General features: G+C 40.1%; 6 protein-coding genes across 10 annotated transcripts; 3 read left to right on the top strand and 3 right to left on the bottom strand.

The window, feature by feature from the left end:
• The first annotated feature begins 1,473 nt into the window (after positions 1–1,473).
• LOC118437691 (haloacid dehalogenase-like hydrolase domain-containing protein 2) lies at positions 1,474–3,352 on the top strand. Its single transcript, XM_035856972.1, has 4 exons — positions 1,474–1,689; positions 1,784–1,931; positions 2,362–2,581; positions 2,992–3,352. Exons 1-4 carry the CDS (start codon positions 1,671–1,673, stop codon positions 3,325–3,327), a joined length of 723 nt encoding a protein of 240 aa, XP_035712865.1. The 5' UTR covers positions 1,474–1,670; the 3' UTR covers positions 3,328–3,352.
• Positions 3,353–3,392: 40 nt separating this feature from the next.
• On the bottom strand, positions 3,393–7,901 carry LOC110856283 (solute carrier family 22 member 15-like). 2 transcript variants are annotated; one of them, XM_022104762.2, is made up of 10 exons: positions 7,647–7,894; positions 7,421–7,505; positions 6,996–7,216; positions 6,823–6,926; positions 6,128–6,255; positions 5,687–5,876; positions 4,755–5,147; positions 4,548–4,693; positions 3,980–4,102; positions 3,393–3,886 (listed from the first exon to the last, which is right to left on the bottom strand). In XM_022104762.2, the coding sequence occupies exons 2-10, from the start codon at positions 7,497–7,499 to the stop codon at positions 3,756–3,758; spliced, it is 1,515 nt and encodes a 504-aa protein (XP_021960454.2). In that variant the 5' UTR covers positions 7,500–7,505; positions 7,647–7,894; the 3' UTR covers positions 3,393–3,755. The 2 variants fall into 2 exon arrangements, 1 of the variants encoding a protein (XP_021960454.2); XR_004836286.1 differs by having other exon boundaries at positions 3,871–3,886; positions 4,532–4,693; positions 7,421–7,901.
• A 617-nt stretch (positions 7,902–8,518) lies between these two features.
• LOC110856314 (putative mediator of RNA polymerase II transcription subunit 17) lies at positions 8,519–10,013 on the bottom strand. The gene is made up of 4 exons (XM_022104798.2): positions 9,666–10,013; positions 9,487–9,594; positions 9,087–9,140; positions 8,519–9,014 (listed from the first exon to the last, which is right to left on the bottom strand). Exons 1-4 carry the CDS (start codon positions 9,931–9,933, stop codon positions 8,713–8,715), a joined length of 732 nt encoding a protein of 243 aa, XP_021960490.1. The 5' UTR covers positions 9,934–10,013; the 3' UTR covers positions 8,519–8,712.
• Positions 10,014–10,565: 552 nt separating this feature from the next.
• Positions 10,566–18,191, top strand: LOC110856340. Of its 3 annotated transcripts, XM_035856920.1 has the most exons (8): positions 10,566–10,716; positions 10,813–11,607; positions 15,276–15,431; positions 15,513–15,591; positions 15,853–16,816; positions 16,925–17,009; positions 17,084–17,166; positions 17,681–18,191. In XM_035856920.1, the coding sequence occupies exons 2-5, from the start codon at positions 11,135–11,137 to the stop codon at positions 16,186–16,188; spliced, it is 1,044 nt and encodes a 347-aa protein (XP_035712813.1). In that variant the 5' UTR covers positions 10,566–10,716; positions 10,813–11,134; the 3' UTR covers positions 16,189–16,816; positions 16,925–17,009; positions 17,084–17,166; positions 17,681–18,191. The 3 variants fall into 3 exon arrangements, with proteins under 3 accessions (XP_035712813.1, XP_021960517.1, XP_035712814.1); XM_022104825.2 differs by lacking the exon at positions 10,566–10,716 and having other exon boundaries at positions 10,726–11,607; XM_035856921.1 differs by lacking the exons at positions 10,566–10,716; positions 16,925–17,009; positions 17,084–17,166; positions 17,681–18,191 and having other exon boundaries at positions 10,726–11,607; positions 15,513–15,575; positions 15,853–16,083.
• On the top strand, positions 11,637–14,027 carry LOC118437673. Of its 2 annotated transcripts, none has more exons than XM_035856919.1 (4): positions 11,637–12,097; positions 12,153–12,325; positions 12,388–12,991; positions 13,064–14,027. In XM_035856919.1, the coding sequence occupies exons 1-3, from the start codon at positions 11,792–11,794 to the stop codon at positions 12,959–12,961; spliced, it is 1,053 nt and encodes a 350-aa protein (XP_035712812.1). In that variant the 5' UTR covers positions 11,637–11,791; the 3' UTR covers positions 12,962–12,991; positions 13,064–14,027. The 2 variants fall into 2 exon arrangements, with proteins under 2 accessions (XP_035712812.1, XP_035712811.1); XM_035856918.1 differs by having other exon boundaries at positions 11,638–12,097; positions 13,098–14,027.
• Positions 18,192–18,193: 2 nt separating the features above from the next.
• LOC110856186 lies at positions 18,194–20,821 on the bottom strand. The gene is made up of 4 exons (XM_022104655.2): positions 19,990–20,821; positions 19,381–19,557; positions 19,210–19,309; positions 18,194–18,938 (listed from the first exon to the last, which is right to left on the bottom strand). Exons 1-4 carry the CDS (start codon positions 20,487–20,489, stop codon positions 18,579–18,581), a joined length of 1,137 nt encoding a protein of 378 aa, XP_021960347.1. The 5' UTR covers positions 20,490–20,821; the 3' UTR covers positions 18,194–18,578.
• Positions 20,822–21,313: the final 492 nt, after the last annotated feature.

Raw genomic sequence — 21,313 nt, 5'->3', positions numbered from 1 at the left:
TTAATTAATTACAACTATTACAGTTACATTTGCTCGGGTTGACAGTCGGTTTGACTTCCGGTGGAGGCGGTTTCGGTTTGCTGGGGCGAGACCAGGCCCAAATGGCTATGCCAGCCGTGACAGCGTAGGTCATCTTGGCCACCTGGGATTTGTATCAGGGAAAATTAAGGTTAATGTTAAGATCATGATTGCGGTTTGCAAAAAAAGTCGCAAAAAGTATGCACTTACGTTGGCCCGACCGTTGATCGTGACGGAATTGAAATATTTGGAAAGTCCTTTCAATTGTGCTTCTTCGCTTCCACCCATCGTGCGAATTATGAATAGTTCGTGGGATGAGATGCAAGAAGTCGGTCTGAAATTGGAGGAATTAATTTAATGCTGCAGTTTGTTAATTACGCACTGTAATAATTAAATAGCTAAATACCTATTATTTAACAAAGGACGAATAGACTTGATAAATCGCAGTGTGGAAATTATTGGTCGGCTGACTTTGCATCACGATTACTTGACTTTTAGTACGTATCTAGGCAACGCTTGGGTCCCTTAAAATGCTTCATCCCCACGGAAATCACTGCGCTGATGCTTTATTTGCATACATACGGACAATCCTGCATATTTATAAGAGGTCATCCATAAATTACGTAACACAAAAATCGCGGTTTTCTAGACCCCCCTTCGCCTTTAGTATGTGTAACATTGGCACGATATCATTGGAGCTTTATTAGCACACCTCTCGCGTTACGTAATTTTTGGACGGCCCCAAACTTCAAGTTTATGGACTTCATTCACTTAAAAAAATTGAAACCAGTATGAAATGTCCTGCCCCAGTAAAACCGACGTCTTCGCCACCCCTCCCCCCCAACCCCCACCCACAGCCACACTCGAAGCGCCTGAAACGAACGAGATTTCCGCCCAGATTGCCGAGATCAAGGAGAAGATATCATTAAACGCGAAATCGGATGAAGTATTTGACTGTGCGCATAACGAGGAGATCAGAGCTCAATATCAGCCCACGTTGGGAAGTGTCAAATGCGTCATAATCTCGTTGGAAGGGACGCTGTTCACGATCCGATGTCACGACGCGATCCCCACACCTGGAGCGGTGGAAGCGTTTGCCAAGTCAGGATTGGTTTATGAATTTTGTTCATGAAATTAAATTCGCAAGCTGCACCCTTAAAAATCCGGTGTTATTAATCGTGCATACATATTTTACTTCACCAAATGGTAATAAATTTTCACGGGCTGGTACTAATTTTATCACCGTTAGGTGAGAAACATTATTACCGTGTGGTGAAGTCACATAACTGTCACTCCTTCATTGACGATTAACACCTAGGGGCCGCGGAAGCCGTGGGGACATTTGGGGACATTGCCATTGTAGGATGTGGGAGGGAGGGGTTTGTATAAGATGGGGAGATGATAACCGTAGGGGAATTGTCCCCTCTGTCCACACCCTTCCGCGGCCACTGTTAACACCGGATTATTAATAAGAGTGTAAAGAAACTGATTATCTTTAATGCATCTTTTTCAGGCTGCGAAGATCCGGTCTAAAAATCCTGCTCGTCACGAATACTTGGCTAAAACCGAACCAGCGCATTTTAAAAATTTTGAACAAATTGGGCTTCCCCGTGGATGAAAGTGAACTCTACACTTCGTCCGATTGTTGTAAAATGTTCATGAATAAGCATGGTATGAAATTTTGGTGAAAATAGATATGCAGAATAAGATATGCAGAAAAATTTGAACATTTTCATCATTATTACAAATTTTATTTTTTTTGTAGAGCTGAAGCATCCATTTTTGCTGGTGTCGGACGACGTGCTCAAAGATTTCAATGAAATGGAGACATTGAACCCTTTTCAGTATGACAGTATCGTCCTCGGACTTCCGTCCACGATGGTGGACTATCGCCTAATGACGAAGGCTTTGAGGTAAATTATACGCTTTTTTAATAATACATTTTCAAAGTTGTTTAAAAACAGATTTGATGGCTCATCAGCAAAATTGTCAAAATCAACTACCTAATTCTTGCTCCGGGAATTTATTTTAAAATTCTGAACGACGAATTTATAGCAAGTTGGTTGATGGAATGGGGGTGATTTTTTTAAGCCAGGTTTGAAGAGTTCTAATTTTTCTGAAGGCTTCTTAAACTTGAGATCTCCTCCTTCAAAAAAGTGTCAAAATCTGGAGTACATATTTTTAAAAATTGGCAACGACAATTGTGCCGTCCAGAATTTTTAAATAAATTCCTAGGACCAAGAAATGATAAAAAATTTGCTGATTTTGACGGTTGACGGTGGGTCATCGAGTCCTATATTAATTGCTACATTATATTCATATTATTTGTTCAACTATATTCAGCATTCTTCACAACGGGCACCCTTTACTCGTTTTGCATCCTGCAAGAACTGAGAAAGCGAAAGGATCCTGTCAAATCATTGCGCCTGGTCTGTACGCCAAGACGCTGGAATTCGCCACGGACGCAAAGCTCGTCATCCCGTCCAAGCCGAGTGTCGGATTTTATGTCGAGGCTTGCAAATATGTCGGGTTTCCGCCAGAACAATGTGTCATGATTGGCGATGTAAGCTAATTCGATATCTCAATTATCAGAAATATATATCCAGTGTTTCGGGTGGAAGTAGCAACGTGCAAGAAATAACGGGAAGAAACTGGTTTCTTGCAGGGAAATATTTTGACCTGCAAGAAATGCAAGGTGCAAGAAACTACGACGCGCCTGCGCGTGGCTGGATGGCGCATATTTCTTGCACTTTCTCTTTCTCCCAGTTTCTTGCACCTCGCATTTCCTGCGTTTCTTGCTTTGCATTGCAAAAAATGTAGCAACCCACAAGAAACAAAACACTGATTTTTCAGTGGATTTCCCAAATTTTAAAAAAGTCTAAAAAAAAACGCGAATTTTTACTCAAACGTAAAAATTCGCAAAATTCATTCATTCATTCATTCGCAATTCACAAAGTTATCCGTTATATTTAGTGCATTTCTGACGATGTCCGTAACCCCCACGAAATCTGCATGAAAGCAATTCTCGTCAAGACGGGAAAATACAAAAACCAAGACGAGTTCAAGTACTGTCAAGTGCGGCCGGAATTGGTGGTGGACAATTTCTACAAGGCGATCAGATACGTCCTCTCCGCCACGGATACCGACCCCGACAAAGCGTCCGATCTGAGTGCGGAAGCTGCTAAGCGAGAACAGTGGAAAAAGGAACACGACGACTTCTTCTTGAGGCTCTCTTCTTACGCGAATGATGACAAATGTGTCAAAAGTAGGTCCATTTGCCCGCAAAAAATTGGCTCTTTTATTTGGTAAAATTTTGTACGATCTTGCATAAAAAATTCGCAATTAAAAATAAATCAAATCGATAAACTGCCATCTGCCCGGAAAAAATTGGCTCTTTTATTTGGTAAAATTTTGTACAATCTTGCATAAAAAATTTGCAATTAAAAATAAATCAAATCGATAAACTGTCACTTGATTTAAAAGAAAGTTAAGAAGGCAGATTTGAGTTACAGATTAGATTATGTTATAATTTATACACGCCGAATGTGCTGGTTAGTTCAGTGGCCGCGGAAGCTGTTGTGGGGACATGGGGGACATTTACATTGTAGGATAAGGGGAGGGAGGGGTTTATATTTATAAGATGGATGAGGAGATAGATGATGGGGACATCGAACAACAGGGGGGACATTTTCCTACACTTCCGCGGCCACTGTTGGTTGGTTGGTTGGTGGCGTCAGTCAACACTTATTTTTATCCTTTTCCACCGTATCTTCCAACGGTTGTTTCAAAGTTTCTCGAATGAACCACGACGAAATGGAGGATGAGCTGCATAAAACGCACAAGATGATGTATGGCAGGGACGTTGCGACTGTTAAAATTAATTGGGAGGCTTATTAAAATTCGAGTTTTTGTTGATATGCATATGCATAAAAGAGTGCATGAGTTATTACAAAGTACGTACTTGATCTCAGTAAAAACAATTGTGGAGCCAATATTCCTCCAAAATAGCCTAAAAATGCGGCGAATCCTAAGCAGGTGGAGCGCAAATTTGTTGGAGCAGTTTCCAAAATTAGGCAGGTTAAGGCTGAAACACAAAATAATAGTTACTCATTTAAACTGGTTAGGCACTTTTTATATGAAAATACTCCGTCAAAAAGCATCAGCAATTCTGTTCTTCCCAGGTTTTAGATTTCCAGGGATGTTACACTCACATAAAGACCAGAATTTGCATGAAGAAGACAACAGTCATAAGAAAGTATTGGTTTTGTGAAGAAATTAACTTTCAATCACTGTCAAAATACTTTATTTTAACAAATCGCGCGAATAATGCATTTTGGCAGTGATAAAAAGTTAATTTCTTAGCAAAACCTGTATTTTCCAACGATTTTTGTCTTCTCCAAGCAGATTTTCGTCTTTTTGTTAACACCCCTGGAAATTAAAACCCTGGGAAGAACGGGGCTAAAAATCATCTTTTCTGACAAGTATTTTGCCCACCCTTGAATTAAATACGTACATATTTATTTATATACCTCCCCAAGCTGCAACTATCCCAAACCGACCGGAAAGACTGAGGACATTGACCAGCATGGGGGATGAGGCGTCAATCCCCACCGAAAATTCGATCACCAGCAACGCCACGATAAACGCCGTGCCCAGTGTCATGAACATAATAAATCTACAAAAAAATAAATTTCTGAAGATTGCGTTCCCAATCAAAAAATATTTTTATAACCCACGTTTTCCTCCTTCCAATCCAATTTGTAAACAGAATTGGAGCCGGTGACGCGATCAAGTCAAAAATTCCCATATAAAACATGTTCCAATAGGCGTTTCCGCTGAGATTTTTCGCGTTAAAGGTCACCCCGTAGTACACGACGGCGCAGGTGATGTTACACAGGACGAGGATCGACATGTGCAAGCGTAACCTGCTGTTCGAAGCGATCATTCGAATCGCTTTGATGCCATGAATTGAGGAGGACTCCTCCGCGACAATTTCTTCTTGAAGGTCCGCCACCATTTTGAGAGAGGGGGCTTCCTTCCCGTTCCACTTGGCGATGGTGGAAAACACGTCATGGGCTTCGGTCGTTTTTTTCCGGATGAGCAGCCACCTCGGACTTTCTTGGACGATGCTGTAATTTTTTAACGATTTAAATAGTAGCTTCGGCAGTGTTTCGGGTACAATTGCAAGAAATAACGGGTAGTGCAGATTTTGACCTGCAAGAAATGCAAAGCGCTAGGAACCACGTCCCGCCGCTAAACTTCATACGGCGCGTGGCTAGATAGCACATATATTTCTTGCACTTTCTCCCAGTTTCTTGCACCTCGCATATCCTGTGCTGCTTGCTTTGCACTGAAAAAATAGCAAACTCGCAAGAAACGAGACACTGCCGTGGGTTCTATTTGTGGTGCGAACGTGGCAACGCGATTGCGGGGGGCGGGGGGCGAAAACCGGGAGAAGCGGGTAACTTTAAAAAATCTCGTATGAGGGACCGTTGCGTTCAGAGGACATTTTTCAGCCCCAATTTTTCGGGATTTTTTTCCCCATATTTTTCTGGGACATACATAGACAGAAATCGATCCCACGCATTGCTTATTTTTCCAATGCTGCATCGGTATGTCCTGTCCTTTTTAATTGTATAAAGCAGATCAATGCGTAAAATATATTTACCAATAACATGGCACAAGCAGCAAGGCAGGAAGGGCAGTGGCGAAAGTGAGCCATCTCCAACTCCCGATAAGATATGCCAACAGTCCCAAAAACATTTCTCCCAGTGGCCAAAAACTGATGGTTCCGCAGATTGTTCGCCACGACGGGGTCAAGAATTCCATCAGATGAGAAAGATACACGACGAAACAGGCTAAAAGGAGAAAAAATGATGTAAAAATAGTGTGACACATTGATGCCTGATAAACGTGACTCTTTGTACAGTACATTTACACAGTGGTCGCGGAAGCGTGTGGGGACAAAAGGGACAATGTCCCCAGGGTTATTTGATGATCGCCTCATTGTCTACCAAAGTTATACCAACCCGTCTTTTCTCTATCCTACAATATTAGCGTCTCCAGATGTCCCCACGGCTTCCGCGGCCACTGCATGTACAGCACATACCTCCCACACCAAGTCCAGCTAGGAATCTAAAGATCGCATAGCTCCAAGCGTTGAAGGCGAGGGCTGGCAACATTCCTAAAATTCCCATGCTCAAAGTTTGCAGGAGAAAACACTTTCTTCGTCCGTACCTACAAAATACAACGTAAATATTTTGTTGGTTGGTTCATTGTTACTCTTGACACGTGAAAAAAATTGTTGAAATTTTGTGGCTATGTTTCAACCAGTGTTTCGGGTGGAAGTGTACACTTGACGGGGAATTTTTTTGCATATTTTTTGCACTTTCTTGCACCTGTATTGCTTACGTTTCTTGCTTTGCAGACTGCAAATTGCAGTGCAAGAATTGTAGGAATAACCCGCAAGAAACGAAGCAGTGTTGTCTTATTAAAGCATAATTTTTTGGCTATGTTGCTTAATTTCTGAACGGGAACATACAAAATTGTCCGTGTTTCGGGTGAAAGTAACCACATGCATGAAATATTGGTTTCTTACAGGTACTTTGACCTGCAAGAAATGCAAGGCGCAAGAAACACGCCCCCGTCACGCATACTTCATACAGCGCGTGGCTAAATGGCGCATATTTCTTGCACTTTCTCCCAGTCACCTCGAATTTCTTGCGTTGCTTGCTTTCCACTGCAAGAAATGTAGCAAACCCGCAAGAAACGAAACACTGGTTTCAACCACAATACAAAACTCACTGATCCGAAATGATTGAAGAACCTATGGCTCCAAGCGTCATCCCAGCCATTTGAAAACTTGTGACCATGTCAGCCACCCAACTCTGACTGCAAACCAGGTTCCACTGTTGAAAAGAGGAAATGATTCCCAATATGAATGAATGATCAATAATTACAGAACGAAATTAATTCACCTCTTGAACAACGCTTGTAAAAATGACGTGATCGTCTTCATGGAGCGGGATGCAGGTAACGTTGCACAGTCCATCGGAATAAATGGAGTCTTCGTCCTTCTGGCAGTACAACGGAACTTTGTTCGACCCCGTAAAGTTGGACGACAGGACGATCATGGCGGTCGAAAATTGGGGAAAAATTAGGATAAAAGTCATCCATTTTTGATACGTTGAGTATCCACCTGATTGGATAATTGATACTTATTAGCAAATATTATTTTAACACGATTTCTTTAACCAGTGGCCGCGGAAGCGGAGGGACAGAGGGACAATGTCCCCACGGTTGTTTGATGTCCCCATCTTATTTAAACCACACCCTCCCCTACCCCAAAATGTTAATGTGCCCACAGGTTCTGCGGCCACTGATTTTTACACTAAAAACTTGCCCACTGATTCCAGAATTGTTTCAACTTTGTTGGAAGTTGTTTTTTCTGGACTTCCATTCGTAACGTGTTTTTCATCCATCGCGTTCTTCGGTTGAAATAATTTAAGTAATTTTTAAAGTTGGAGTCACTCAGGATATGTTTTCGAAAATAATTAAATAATTCCTTCTGTTTAAACTAGTATTTTCTCACGCATTAAAAAATATAATGAAATGCTTGCTGTCATTACCAAATTGACGCGTGTCCTTTCCAGCTACACGATAATGCTTTTATCAACCACCAATGTTAATTTTGCATTTATCTTTACTTTCCTGTATAAAACCAGGATACAAGAAATCTCAGGTCGACTAACTTCACAAACGCTAACGAATTATCTTAATGGCTCATTATAATGTAGACCCAACAAAATTTTGTCATGTCGTCTGATGAGACATGACAAAAGTCTACTGTTGACTGTGTGCTGTGCTTTGCATGCAATGAAACTCAGGTCATTAAATAATTACATTACATTATCTTCGGATAGACGAAACTTGCTGCATTTTAAATAATGCAGGGCAGTCAGTGAGACAATTATATTAACTACTTTAATAACTATTGTGCTATTGAGCTATGGAACACCAGGGGCCGCGGAAGCTGTGGGGACATCTGGGGACATTAACATTGTAGGATGGGGAGCGAGGGATTTATATAAGATGGAGAGATGATGTGGACATTGAACAACGGTGGGGAAATTGTCCCTCTGTCCACACCCTTCCGCGGCCACTGTATGTATTATGCATGACCGGTAATAACGAATGAGTATAGCAGTGAACTGTGCAGCATTATTTTTAATGCTAAATTGAACTTCAAAGTCAATTTACTACTTAACAGCAATTGCTGTACAACGTGTGACAATGGATTTTTAAATGATCAATAGACTTTTAAATGGATGTGACAGACAAATTGATAATAATTTACGTGACGAAGGTCGATTGACACTTGGCTTAAAAAGTTATTCAGGGCTGTATCAACTGATGGAAATCTGCATCTGCTTAAAATTGGGTCACTATATAATCTGATCTGTATATGTTACATAATGAACACTGCAATTGTCGCACAGTGGAGATTTCCTGTTCAATTTATTTCTACTGCAATTAATGTATGTACATTGAGAATTGAGAGGCACTGCACCCTTTCACTTTATTTTTTATCAAAGGATTGGCCACCAGATCAGACAATAAAATGATACTGATCTGTAAATAGGTCCAACCCATCCACAAGTCATTAATAGTTAACAATAGTTAATTTAAATGTAGTTAAGTTTCAACAAGTAAATCCTCCTCATAGTCTCCCAGAAGCGTGAGAATGTTCTCTTCTGGTCCGATTAGAAGGACATCGGACAGGAAAGAGTTCCACGTGGAGTTGATCGTTGGTCCGACAAGGTTCGAAATGGGGACGAGGGTCGCGTTGAGAGTACCAACGACGTCGGGAAATGTGCCGTTGGAAAGGTAATAAGTACCGATGCCAGCCCCCAGACTTCCTCCGGCGAGACCACCTATCGCTGCGCCAGGGGCTCCGAGAATCCCACCGATACCGCCACCAACGCCGCCTCCGAGCGCTGTGATTTTTTGGGGACATGCAAATTATTTCAGGGCTATTTGTCTGGTTATTATTAGAGTTTTAAAATTACCTCCACCAATTGCTCCACCTTGTCCTCCGGCGAGCGCACCCCCAACGCCTCCTCCTATTTATCAGCGTGTTTTATATATTTTTAAAAATTACGCGTATTACATTACATTTGAATTGGTGTTTCGTTTTTTTCGGGTTTGCTAAATTTCTTGCAGTGCAAAAGCAAGCCACGCAAGAAATGCGAGGTGCAAGAAACTGTGAGAAAGTGCAAGAAATATGCGCCATCTAAAGGCACGCGCCATATGAAGTATAGCGGCGGGGCATAGTTTCTCGCGCCTTGCATTTCTTGCAGGTCAAAATACTTGCAAGAAACCACTTTCTTGCCCTTATTTCTTGCAAGTGGTTACTTATTTGCACCCGAAACACTAATTTGAATATCTAGATTCAATTAGGACCCTGACCTAGCGCGGCAGTTGAGGCTCCAACTATTGACCCGGCGAAAGGAACAAAAGATAAGGATCCTATTCCACCTCCGACAGCGCCACCCAACGCGGCGCCAATCCCACCTCCTGCGTCGCACAGATAAACATAAAAAGAGATTTATTTCACATCATGTAACGACTTTCTGTTGTTCATTTACCAATCGCAGCGGCAACAACGTCACGCGTGGGTTGACTAATTTGCCTCCATTTTTCCGAGTTTACGGTATTATTAAGACAAGAAGACGAGTCATTCTGAGGACACCAAACCAGAATGACGAGTGGTCTCTTATTGGATATCTTCTCAATTTCTGGGGTTGGTACGGGCGTTGTTGTTGTGACGTTTAAAATTGGCACTGATACGGTACACACAATCAGACAGGATAACGCGACGAGTAAAATGTACAAAAAAATTGTGGATATTTTCATTTTTATTGGAGTGTATGTACTGATTGCTGTATGGATTTCGAGACAAAGTTATCTTAACTATGTATGCAATTAAAAGGTACTGCAGACCATCAAGTAATAAAAGAAGAGTAGAAATATTTGTGAGAGGTTCATGGCCCAAAAATTTATTCCACATCTGTCGGTAAATTATTTCAGAGCTACATATCAATATTATAGATGAATTGCTCGTAAATACAGGAATAACTAGCTGGGACATACTTAGGATTAGTTTGGAACTGCCTAAAGAAAATTGCCAAAGCCATCAAAATAATATGGAGAATTATTATTTACGGACATTATGGATGTACAAATGAGAAAAACTTTATAGTTTTCTAAATAGTGTCAAGCTTTCGATTTCGATTGCGATCGTCATCAGGACGGAAAATATTACAAATCAATTTTTATTATTCCCAGAGACTTCACTGATAATAACATGTAATGGATGCCTTTTATATAAACAATTTGGGAATAAGCATAATTATAAATTCGGAGGCATGACTCGGAATAGATTTTGTAGATTAATTTCCATCATCCAAAATGCCAAACATACAACAAAATTGTATTAATTAAGACATATGCCTACGTATCATCATCATGAGTAAATATTTGGTTTATTCAGCAGGTTATTTGACTTGCGACTTATCATCCATTCAATCCTGTAACCGAATAACACTCACCTATAAATCCATAACCCACAATTTCACGTAATCATCCTTATCACTGACACGACGAAAATACGATAAGAGAGCATGGGATCGAGCTTAGGTAATTTTACGACAGTAAATCAGCCAAGTATTTGACAGGTCCAAGTTCGGTTTAATAGGCAGTGCGTCGTCTGAACATTTTTCATATTGTTTCCAGAAATTTTGACTCGCCTCAAGAAGAGATAGTTTCGGAAATTTAAAGCCGTAGGTCTGCTAACTGATTACAAGTAATCTTACTCGATACAAAATGAAAACTTATTCAAGTCTTTATCGTCAACGCGAAATACACAACTTTCGCTTTCATCAGTGGATCCGTCCCCTTCTTCTGGAAATCGTTCGGTTTCTTCAATTCGGGTCAACATTTCTTATGCATCATTAATTCGACTTCAGAAATTTAGACCCAACTCGACAGATAGAGAGAGATACGGTTAAAAACCTAGTTTTGCCAACACCTTAATATTTGTGCATTAGTCCTACATATGCAAATTAGCAGTAATACACAACCTACGATGGACACGGAAGAAGAAAGTTTATCAGCAGAGGAAAGAGAAAGTTTCGCCTCTTCTGCGGAAGGACCTCCGCTTAAAGAATTGATAACCGAAGAGTTCGAATTGGGAGATCGCTCCGACCTGGAAATTTCCCACTGGTGGAAGACACTGACTTTGATCAGCTACTTTGTCACGGGTGTGAGCGGATTAGCCACCAGCATCGCGTTGGGAGATGTGCTAGCCGCGTTTCAAAACAGGTGCATCTTATACGCTAAAATCGGTCTGATTAATATGGACGACTTCGACGGGTACAAGCTGACGGAACAAAATATCGCCGGCGATAAGTGGGGTGACACGTATGACTGTGAATTTTGTGAGTTTGCGTCGCTATTTTCCGTGATTTTTTCGGGGATGCTGTTCGCCATGTTTTTACAGTGTGGGAGAGGAGGAATTACTTCGAAGGGGTATGTCAAAAATAATTGCGTGGGTTAACTATGATAAGTATTACGGGTCTTAACGTAGGAAGAGATAACTCATGGTCAAAATCAGCACATTTTTAATCGTTTCTCAGATCTGGGAATTTATTTGAGGACGTGAATCGAAAAACAACTTGTAAACAAATTTAAATTAATTTAAATTAGTATAGTCATGCAATTTGCACCATGGATATCAAAAAAGGTACAGAAATTTGTAATATTCAATATTAAAAAAACTCGTTTTTCATTATTTTTTGCACTTTATCGCTTATCGCTTATCAAACTTAAAATGGCCGTAAATCAAACTCTGATAATCTCCATATCCGAAAAAAAAGTTATCAATATTAACCAGAACAGAAAACGTCAATTTCGTCCAGAGACTTGGAAAGATAATGTAGCAAAACGTCGCCGTAATCGAGGTGAACCTTACGTGTCTCGCAATAACATTCCCAGGGCTGGCAAAAATGCGCCGACAATGGTATGAACTCAAGTGTTGTTTAAAGTGACATATTAATAATAAGTGCACTGTTCAGGTTAAAGTTTGCTCTGCTCGATGCCCACATAATGGTTGCGTCCTTCTCACCCTGCCAGAAAAATTGCAGCTATTCCAAGAGTATTATAATATGGGGACTTACGAATTGCAGAGAACCTATCTCTTAGGTTTGATGGATAACCTAGGCCACAACGGGAATGGGAACATATTCGAGTGAGCATGCATATAAACTGCACAATTTCATAACGAAAGACAATAATGTAACTGTTACACAGATATCACATAAAGATTGGTGGAATACGGCGAACGGTTTGCAAGAGGACGTGGCAAGATACTTTCCAAATTTCAGAGGCAGTTGTAAAATCAATGCAGGAAAAATGTGAGCGTGGTCACAACAGTGTGTTCGATGGAAGGGGACGCCATACAAACCACACAGTTAATCCAGCCGCCCTTAATGTCGCAATTATGGCGCACATTAACACATACCCAAGATATGAGCATCACTATTGCACTGCAAAGCTTGGACAATTCTACTTGTCGCCGGACCTAACTTTGGATGCTATGTTTGCCGATTTTGTTATCAAGCATCCTATGATTGCCGACGCCCACAGAAAGGAACAAGTCTATAGAAGATGTTTTCGGGATAGTAACTTGACCATTGGACACACGTACACTGATACTTGCCGAAAATGTGACATTCTTGATCTGGAACTTAAAATAGCTCGGAGAAATAATAACGTGCGTCAGATTGATGTGGCGGTGGACGCAAGGCGTGTACATCTCGATTTCGCTGCTATTGCCAGAAATCAGCTTATTCAGGACGAATTGCGAAGCCAGAATGACCCTTAATTTGTCATGATATGTGGTGATATGCAGAAGGTAACATGCCCTGTTATATCCGAAACTATGTAACATTTACTAGTTTTTGAAACATGCATACTATTGCCACAGGTTTTATTTTGCCCGACGTTGACCCACAGTGAAGTTTTCTATAAGCGACAGTTAAGCACATACAACTACTGCTTGTATCTTGGAAGAACAGGTCATGGAACAATGGCAGTTTGGAACGAATCTGTGGGAAATCGGGGAGTTGATGAGGTTTGTTCTGTTCTACTGGAGTATATAGCCACAAATTTTATTCGGCTGCAGCCTGGTCAGGAAAGGACACTTATCTTCTGGTGTGACCGATGTCGTGGCCAAACAAACAATTACCAGATACTATGTTTTTTCAAATTTCTCATTCAAGAAGGATATTTCACTGCGGCTGAACAGAAACTCGCTCCCACGGGCCACTCGTACATGCCAGCAGACCGGTTATTTGGCTTGATAGAGCAGAAAAAGAAGAACGCTTCCGTTATGGTCCCAGACGAATGGATTAATATTATCCGTTCAACCTGTCCATTTAATATACAACGAGTGACACAAATGAACATTTACAATTTCAAGGGGATGGAGGAGTTTATTCCAAGGCCAGCCAGTTTAAAAGTCAGTGAAAGTTGCTGGTTTCGGGTGACAGCAGCAAGTCCTTCATTGATTCTTACAAGAGAACATTTCGCCCCTGGATTTTGGACGGAGCACATAATAAGACAACCTCATATCAGTGGACCAATTGGTCGTCGCCCGCATTGGAACGGTCAATGTTTAGCTCCCTTTGTTCTTGTAGTTAAATACAATCATCCTATTCCTATTTCAAGAGAAAAACATGACGACCTCATGTCTATGCTCCCATTACTTATGCCAGAGTATCGCCAATTTTACAGGAATTTGCCTCGCGCATGAGGAAGTTCAAGTATTTATATTTTTTAAGCTTGTCCTTGCGTTACATACATCATTTCCACCTGTTACCTCGTAAATGTATGATTATTTAAAAAGATGCGAGTAAACTTTAAACCATGTTAAAGAAAAGTTATAATAATTTAGAGTTTCTGTACCGTATTTGATATCCATGGTGCAAATTGCATGACTACACTAAATTTAAATTTGTTTACAAGTTGTTTTTCGATTCACGTCCTCATTTTAAAATTCTGAAGGACTAATTTGTAGAGCAGGTCGTCACCAATTTGGTTAAAATGTACTCTATTTTGGAGTTTTTGAAGGAGATCTTAAGTTTAAGAAACTTTCGGAAAAATTGGAACTTATCGAAACTGCCTTAAAAAACTCTATGCTATTCTACTAATAACCCACTGACTACAAATTTGTCGTCCAGAATTTTAAAATAAATTCCCAGGCGAGAAATGATTAAAAATGTGCTCATTTTTCTTAGTGAGGAAAATACCTAACAACGAAAAAATTACTAAGTATGCAGTTACTATCGTTAAAAAAGTGTAATTTTACGATATCTTAGCCATTTCTCAACCGATTTGGATAAAATTTTGCACAGATCATTTTGAGCCAATTTAAAAAAGTTTATCGATTCGACTTAGCGAATTTTTGATTTTTACCCGAGTTATGAACAAAAATGTACCCTTAGAAACACATTTATATCTATAATTAATTACTGGCATATCGCAGCAAGAAACCAATTGCACAAAGTTTAGAGTAAATTTTTCTGCAAATTTTAAGGGTAGTATGATTAAAATCGGTTGATAAATGACAAAGTTTTTCCTATGAGAGGTGCAAAAAATGGATGAAATTTATATAATAGAAGCACCATTGACAACAAAACCTTCAAAAAACTACTAATTACAAGTATTAAATAAACAAGGTCCCAAAAAGATGGAAATCTTAGTGAGGCTTGGTGCAACTACAGATATTAAATGAATTTTCCGGAACAGCATTTGCATCACCAATCTGCAAACTTTCTATTCGGAGATTTAGTTTTATAAAATTATCAGAATATTTCTAAGAGACAAGAGAGCTATGAATAAGGAGATGTAGGAAACGTATTATCTTTGATACCAAAGATAAACTTAATTCCATCCTTTTACAGTTCCTTGGTGTATAAGCTGCTGTTGATTTCATATTTCAATCTACAATAATTTGTAAATCGTCTAGAATAAGATAGTTTGGAGAGTGGTGATGCAAATGCTGTTCCGGAAAATTCATTTAATATCTGTAGTTGCACCAAGCCTCACTAAGATTTCCATCTTTTTGGGACCTTGTTTATGATGATAAGTCATCGAGTCCTATATACGCTAATGCAAAAACTTGTCTAATTTATCAGGCTCCGGCGATCTTGGGAATTTGTCCCTCTGGCTTTACTGATAACTGCAATTTTCTTTATCATTGGGACTGTAATATTTGCCAAAACAATTGGAGGATTTGCATATTTTTGTGACTATATAGTGCGAGACTCGAACTCGCCGGGGAACATTACCAAGTTCGTTTTTAAGAATATTTGAAAATTATTAAATAATAATTTCCATAATATTATGAAAATTGATTTGAACAACATTGTTAGTTGCCCACAAGTCCTCGGATATCATTTTCCATGGGATGACCACGGAACAAATTTGTACACGGAGTACGTTTTGGCACATGTAAATATTTATAGTATTATTCTAATTAAGATCAGTGACCGTGGAAGCCGTGGGGACATATGGGGACATTGCCATTGTTGGATAGGGGAGGGAGGGGTTTGTACAAGATGTGCAGATGATGGGGACATGGAATAATAGCGAGGACATCGTCCCTCTGTCCCCCCCACGCTTCCGCGGTCACTGATTAAGACTACAATTAAAAATAAGGATGTAGTTAAACCCGACATGCAGTTAGTTAATCATTTTTTTTTACTTACTTAGGTCGGAGCAACATTAACCTTCGCAGGATGGTTTGCATCTCTCATCATTCTCATTTTCCGATGCTTACTCGGCATTGATTTTGTAGTGTATCGAAAACGTGTGTATGCAAATGTGAACAGAGTTGCAGTTTCATCATCAAAATCTCAAAGAAAAACCAAGAAAAGTGTGCGATTTCTCGTAGACTCGCAGAATAAGAAAGCATCATCATCTTCATCCCATCAACACAAAAAATCACGTCGCGATAAGAATCTTATTCGTCATGATGATGGCGACGAGTCGGATGAAACGTCTTTCACCACCTTTGATGTCACGGTTGAGACAAAAAAACTAATTTGAATGAAATACATATGGAAATTTTCAAGTTTTCAAATATTTATATTTGCAATTTGTGTATCAAAAACGTTGTGGTTTGCAATTTCGTCCCATGGTCTTCGTGGTGTGATATGTATGTATGTATAACAGATTTTGGCAGTGGCCGCGGAAGGGTGTGGACAGAGGGGCAATGTCCTCACTGTTATTCGATGTCCCCATCATCTCCCCATCTTATATAAACCCCTCCCTCCCCCATCCTACAATGGCAATGTCCCCACGGCTTCCGCGGCCACTGGATTTTGGCACATGCCATTCTACGTAAGCTGCTGCTGCTAAAATCTTTGGAAATGGAAATGTATGGGATCTGTTCCACTCCGAGATGAGACTTTTTCTACACAGTTCTAAATATATCTAACCTTATTTCAGTCAGAGTGAGATTTGCAGAACAGAATATGTAGTTCGTTTTACATAATTTTGATCAACTTTCTCATAGTTTTATAAAATTTTAATTGTGCAAGATCTTCTACAAGTGATGAGGATTTAGTTAAGTAAAGTTTTTTTTAAAAATAGACGTGATATTTTTATAAGAAAAAAAATGAAACCGTGCTGTGATCGACGAACAACGGTCGCAATGATCGCAATGATTGATATGGTAAGTTCAAAAATAATCATTAAGAACAACAACGGGAACTTATTAAAAATGAATTCTGAAAGTAGTAAAATATTGGTAAACTGAATGTTTTTTTCATTTTTTATTTAGACCTTTGGAGTCATTTTATTCGTTCTGTGCTTCCAGTCACTATTTTTCGTCCCGATTCCTGCACAATTTTCGCATATGCCTTGGAGTATGTATATGCAAATATTTGAAAATTTAAACATGCAAATATTTAAAATTATGCAAATGTGCATATACTTTCAGCTCGATTGCTACTTCTATTTCCCATAATTGTGAACACGTTTCAAATTTTGATTTCTTTCAACTTGTTGATGTCCATACGACAGGTAAGGAACGGTGGATTTTTTTGTGCTAATAGTTACCTCATTTGCATATTTTGACGCATTCTCGAGAGACATAAACTTTGAACGCCCGTATCGCCAAAAATTGGCGGAGTGAAATTTATGCAAATGAGCTGACAAGACACGCACAAAAAATTGCGCTGTACTTCTGTGGATCTTCAAATCCAGTGGCCGCGGAAGCCGTGGGGACATGTGGGGACATTAACATTGTAGAATGGGGGAGGGAGGGGTTTGCATAACATGGGGAGATGATGGGGACATCGAACAACCGTGGGGACATTGCCCCTCAGTTCCGCGGCCACTGCTTGTGATTACCGATAGTATGGATTCGAACAGTGGCCGCGGAGGACAAAGGAACAATGTCCCCACGGTTATTCGATGTCTTCATCATCTCCCCATCTTATATAAACCCCTCCATCCCCTATCCTGCAATGTTAATGTCCCCCCGTGACCCCACGACTTCCGCGGCCAATGATCACAAGTAATATTAATGTTTCAGATCGATCTGTTGATATCACTGGCCAAGACGTCGATCTGGTTGCACGGAGCATTCATAACTTTCACCTGTCTCGTGCTCAAGTTTATATTCCTGTTCTTCAATTTGTGGACAATGAGCCCTTCCGTTTTTAAAAGTGGAGACTCGAGCACCAATTTTCTCATGACTTTGACCCTGTGGGAAATGCTGACCAAGATCGTGAGCATATATTTGATTCGAAGTTATCTGGAAGAACTTAAATTGGAAGCTTATCCGCCACCGAATGTCCAATTTTATTCGGTATACATTCCTCCATCAGAGATAAGCCCGTCACCTTCGTCCCCCTTAATTTGGACGACGACCACCCCCACACCCACCAATTGTGCGCCACAAAATGAATACAAATGTTGACCAATAAACAGTGGCCGCGGAAGCTGTGGGGACATCTGGGGACATATTGACATTGTAGGATAGGGGAGGGAGGGGTTTGTATAATATGGGGAGATGATGCGGACATCGAATAACCCTGGGGACATTGTCCCTCTGTCCACACCCTTCCGCGGCCACTGATTATATAAATGGATATTTACTTAATTTAATGTGATCTGTGATTTGAAATGTAAATTATTTTAAATTTTTGTATGGCAAACTAAATTTTATGACGAGACTGGAAATCATAATTCTATTCACTCTTGTGTATTATTTAATAATGAAATGGTTTATTTAATATTATTACTGTCATAATTATTGATAACAATAATAATTAAATAATTTTTGTCATTAATTACTGCTGTACGTTACATAAATAAAAACAGATTACAAGAAGCGTTAAAAATGTTAAATTATAATATTATTAGCACTTTGATTGAACAAGTGGATGAAATCAGTCTTTTAAAAATATTTAGTCATCTTAATTTTAAAATCAGTTCACAATTAAGCCCGATGTTGATTTCAGGGAGGAATTTTCGTCACTCTCTTCGTCCATAGGAATTGTTGGGGGAGTGGGTCTTGTTTGAGCGTGGGGGTGACATATCACTGTAGTTGTGGTAGCGGTACTGGGAGGAGAATCGTCGTCTTCATCGTCATCATCGTCGTCGTCGTCATTTTCTTCTGGAATCATTAGCGCATTTTGTCGACCAGATTCTTCATCCTCGTTCGTGTTTGCCGGAACGTATACAACGTCGCGACGTTCGTAAAGGTCAAAATCTGGTCCGGTGCAACATCGCAGAATGATAATTAGGAAACCGAGGAGACATCCGATGAATTGGACGTTAGCTCCGACCTGGAACAATTTTAGGAAACGAAATTTTAAAATTTTTGCAACATGAAACTGTGTGACATTTAAAATCATGTAAAATGCATTTAATTTAGCATGTAAAATCCAGTGGCCGCGGAGGCGTGTGAACAGATGGGACAATGCTCCCCACGGTTGTTCGATGTCCCCATCATCTCCCCATCTTATATAAACCCCTCCCTCCCCCTATCCTACAATGGTAATGTCCCCACATGTCCCCACAGCTTCCGCGGACACTGCATGTATTTAAATTTCATACCAACGCAGTCCTAAATTCTTTTAAGAGATCTGTATGCTCAATATACGTCCGTAACTTGACATCCTTCGGCTTATAGGTGAAACTCAGGACGTCATTGCAACTATTTATTAATTATTCATTCATTAAATGCCATTGAAAGAAGTGTGTGTTTTTTGTAACGCTTAAAATCACCTCAAATTAGTGTCCCCAAGCTTCTCATATTTGCCATCAATTGAAAGCAACGAGTTCTCACAGAATGATTCCCATCCCGTCGACACATTGCTGAGGATGAAACATGACACGATAAAAAGTACCGTGTTTCCCAAACATGTCGGGGGCACGATTCGCCACGCGTCCGGCAAGCGAAAACTGGGTTCAATCAAAGAAATTAATTAATTCATGAGAAATATTTATCCATTACACTCAGAATGGAGATCTCCCAGCGTATGCTCTGCGATTTTGGACCAAACCAGTGTCAACCAATCACAAATTTAATTAGTATGAAATTTGCAAAAGACACGATCTCCCAATGGGCACGTTTGGCCGAGATATTTGCATCCGAAGAGGAGAAAACGCGCAGTAAATTTGGAAAGTGTAGTAAAATCTGTCAACTTTAAGGCGCGTTTTCTCCTCTTCGGATGCAAATATCTCGGCCAAACGTGCCCATTGGGAGATCGTGTCTTTTGCAAATTTCATACTAACTAAATTTGTCATCGATTGACACTAATTTGCCCAAAATCGGAGAACATACGCTGCAAAACCTCTCTTGTCGTGTACTTTGCATCAATAATTTGTCCTTACCCCCTCCTTGACGCGCCTCCCCTCCCACACTGCAAAACCATGACGATCCACACCCCACTAAAGAGAGCCAAGGCGACCGACCCATATTCCGCAAACAAACAATCATTCTTATTCCCCCACGAATTGAGCTTAAAATCCTCCAAGCTCCAGCGCCCATTATGTCCCGTGTTAATTATCAGGGTAAAATTTGCATTGAAAATACAATAGTAATCAAACGCTGCGAAGACATTTCCCACCCCGATCGAAGTCATTATACCGCCAACGAGCACGCTAAAGTAGAAAATCACTGGAAGATATACCCACCCGTGCGAAATGGACCGCGAAGTTATCGCCCTCAACTCAAAGTTGCGTCGAATCACTTTTTTCTCCCCGAATAACTCGGGGTCCTTAGATTTTACGAAGGACGACTCTCCCCCACCCCCCTTTTTTGATAAGGGAGAGGAACCCCTTGATTTTTTTGACGTCGAAGGAGTACTATCCATCTCGATGTATTCTTTCATAGGGGATAATCTGTCAAGGGATTGAGGACGACGGGGTCGTAAAAATTATGTAAAAAAGACACACATGACTTGATTAAAAAAGTGGCAAAAGGTTGTAATTAAGACTTCATTCTTTCTCTGGAGTTTGAATGACTGCTTCGTTATTAAGGTGACCTTACGAACGAATGTTTATTAAATATGGGGATGTATAGCACTACAGTTGTGGGGTTGTTATTTAAGGAGATATGTAAATGACTTGTGGGTATGTATTTTGGTACTAAATCCATCCATATGACTGGTCTGGTTAGTCGAATTATTACCAGATATGACTTAACTCTTCCCTAACTACTACGTCTCCCATAGGCAACTACTAAACAAGCTTTTTTTATGAATGTTCAACACGTAATGGAATGAACGCTGGGTCATACATGCATATATTTCGTGTCTGGATGCATATGTATACTAGGTATGGTAAATATTAGAAGAAGAGTTAAGTCAAGGCTAATAATAATGCTCATTGGTAAATGTAACGTGGATGTGTAATGGATATGAAAATGCTGGACTTTTTTTCATGGCTTGGCTTCACCACAAATGTCTCGAACCCACGAACTCAAAGTATAATTTACACGTTGGAGATTTGCCAGACATCCGTGAACGAATAGAGAGTTGGAGATTCCTTGTACTCTGACTGTAGACTGTACTGTGGACTCTAGATGATGACGTCATCAGCTTTTTGTACTAATTCTACAGTCTACAGTAGACAAATTGAAACACGGGCTCAATTTGTACTACTGTGGAAAAATCAAGGGTTGGCAACTAGGATATCTCTAGAACGCCTCAATGTA

Source organism: Folsomia candida, unplaced genomic scaffold (assembly GCF_002217175.1).
Source record: "Folsomia candida strain VU population unplaced genomic scaffold, ASM221717v1 Fcan01_Sc015, whole genome shotgun sequence".
In the NCBI taxonomy this organism is placed as follows: Eukaryota; Metazoa; Arthropoda; class Collembola; order Entomobryomorpha; family Isotomidae; genus Folsomia; species Folsomia candida.
The sequence above is the reverse complement of the archived record's forward strand: the minus strand, read 5'-3'. Positions and strand labels throughout refer to the sequence as shown.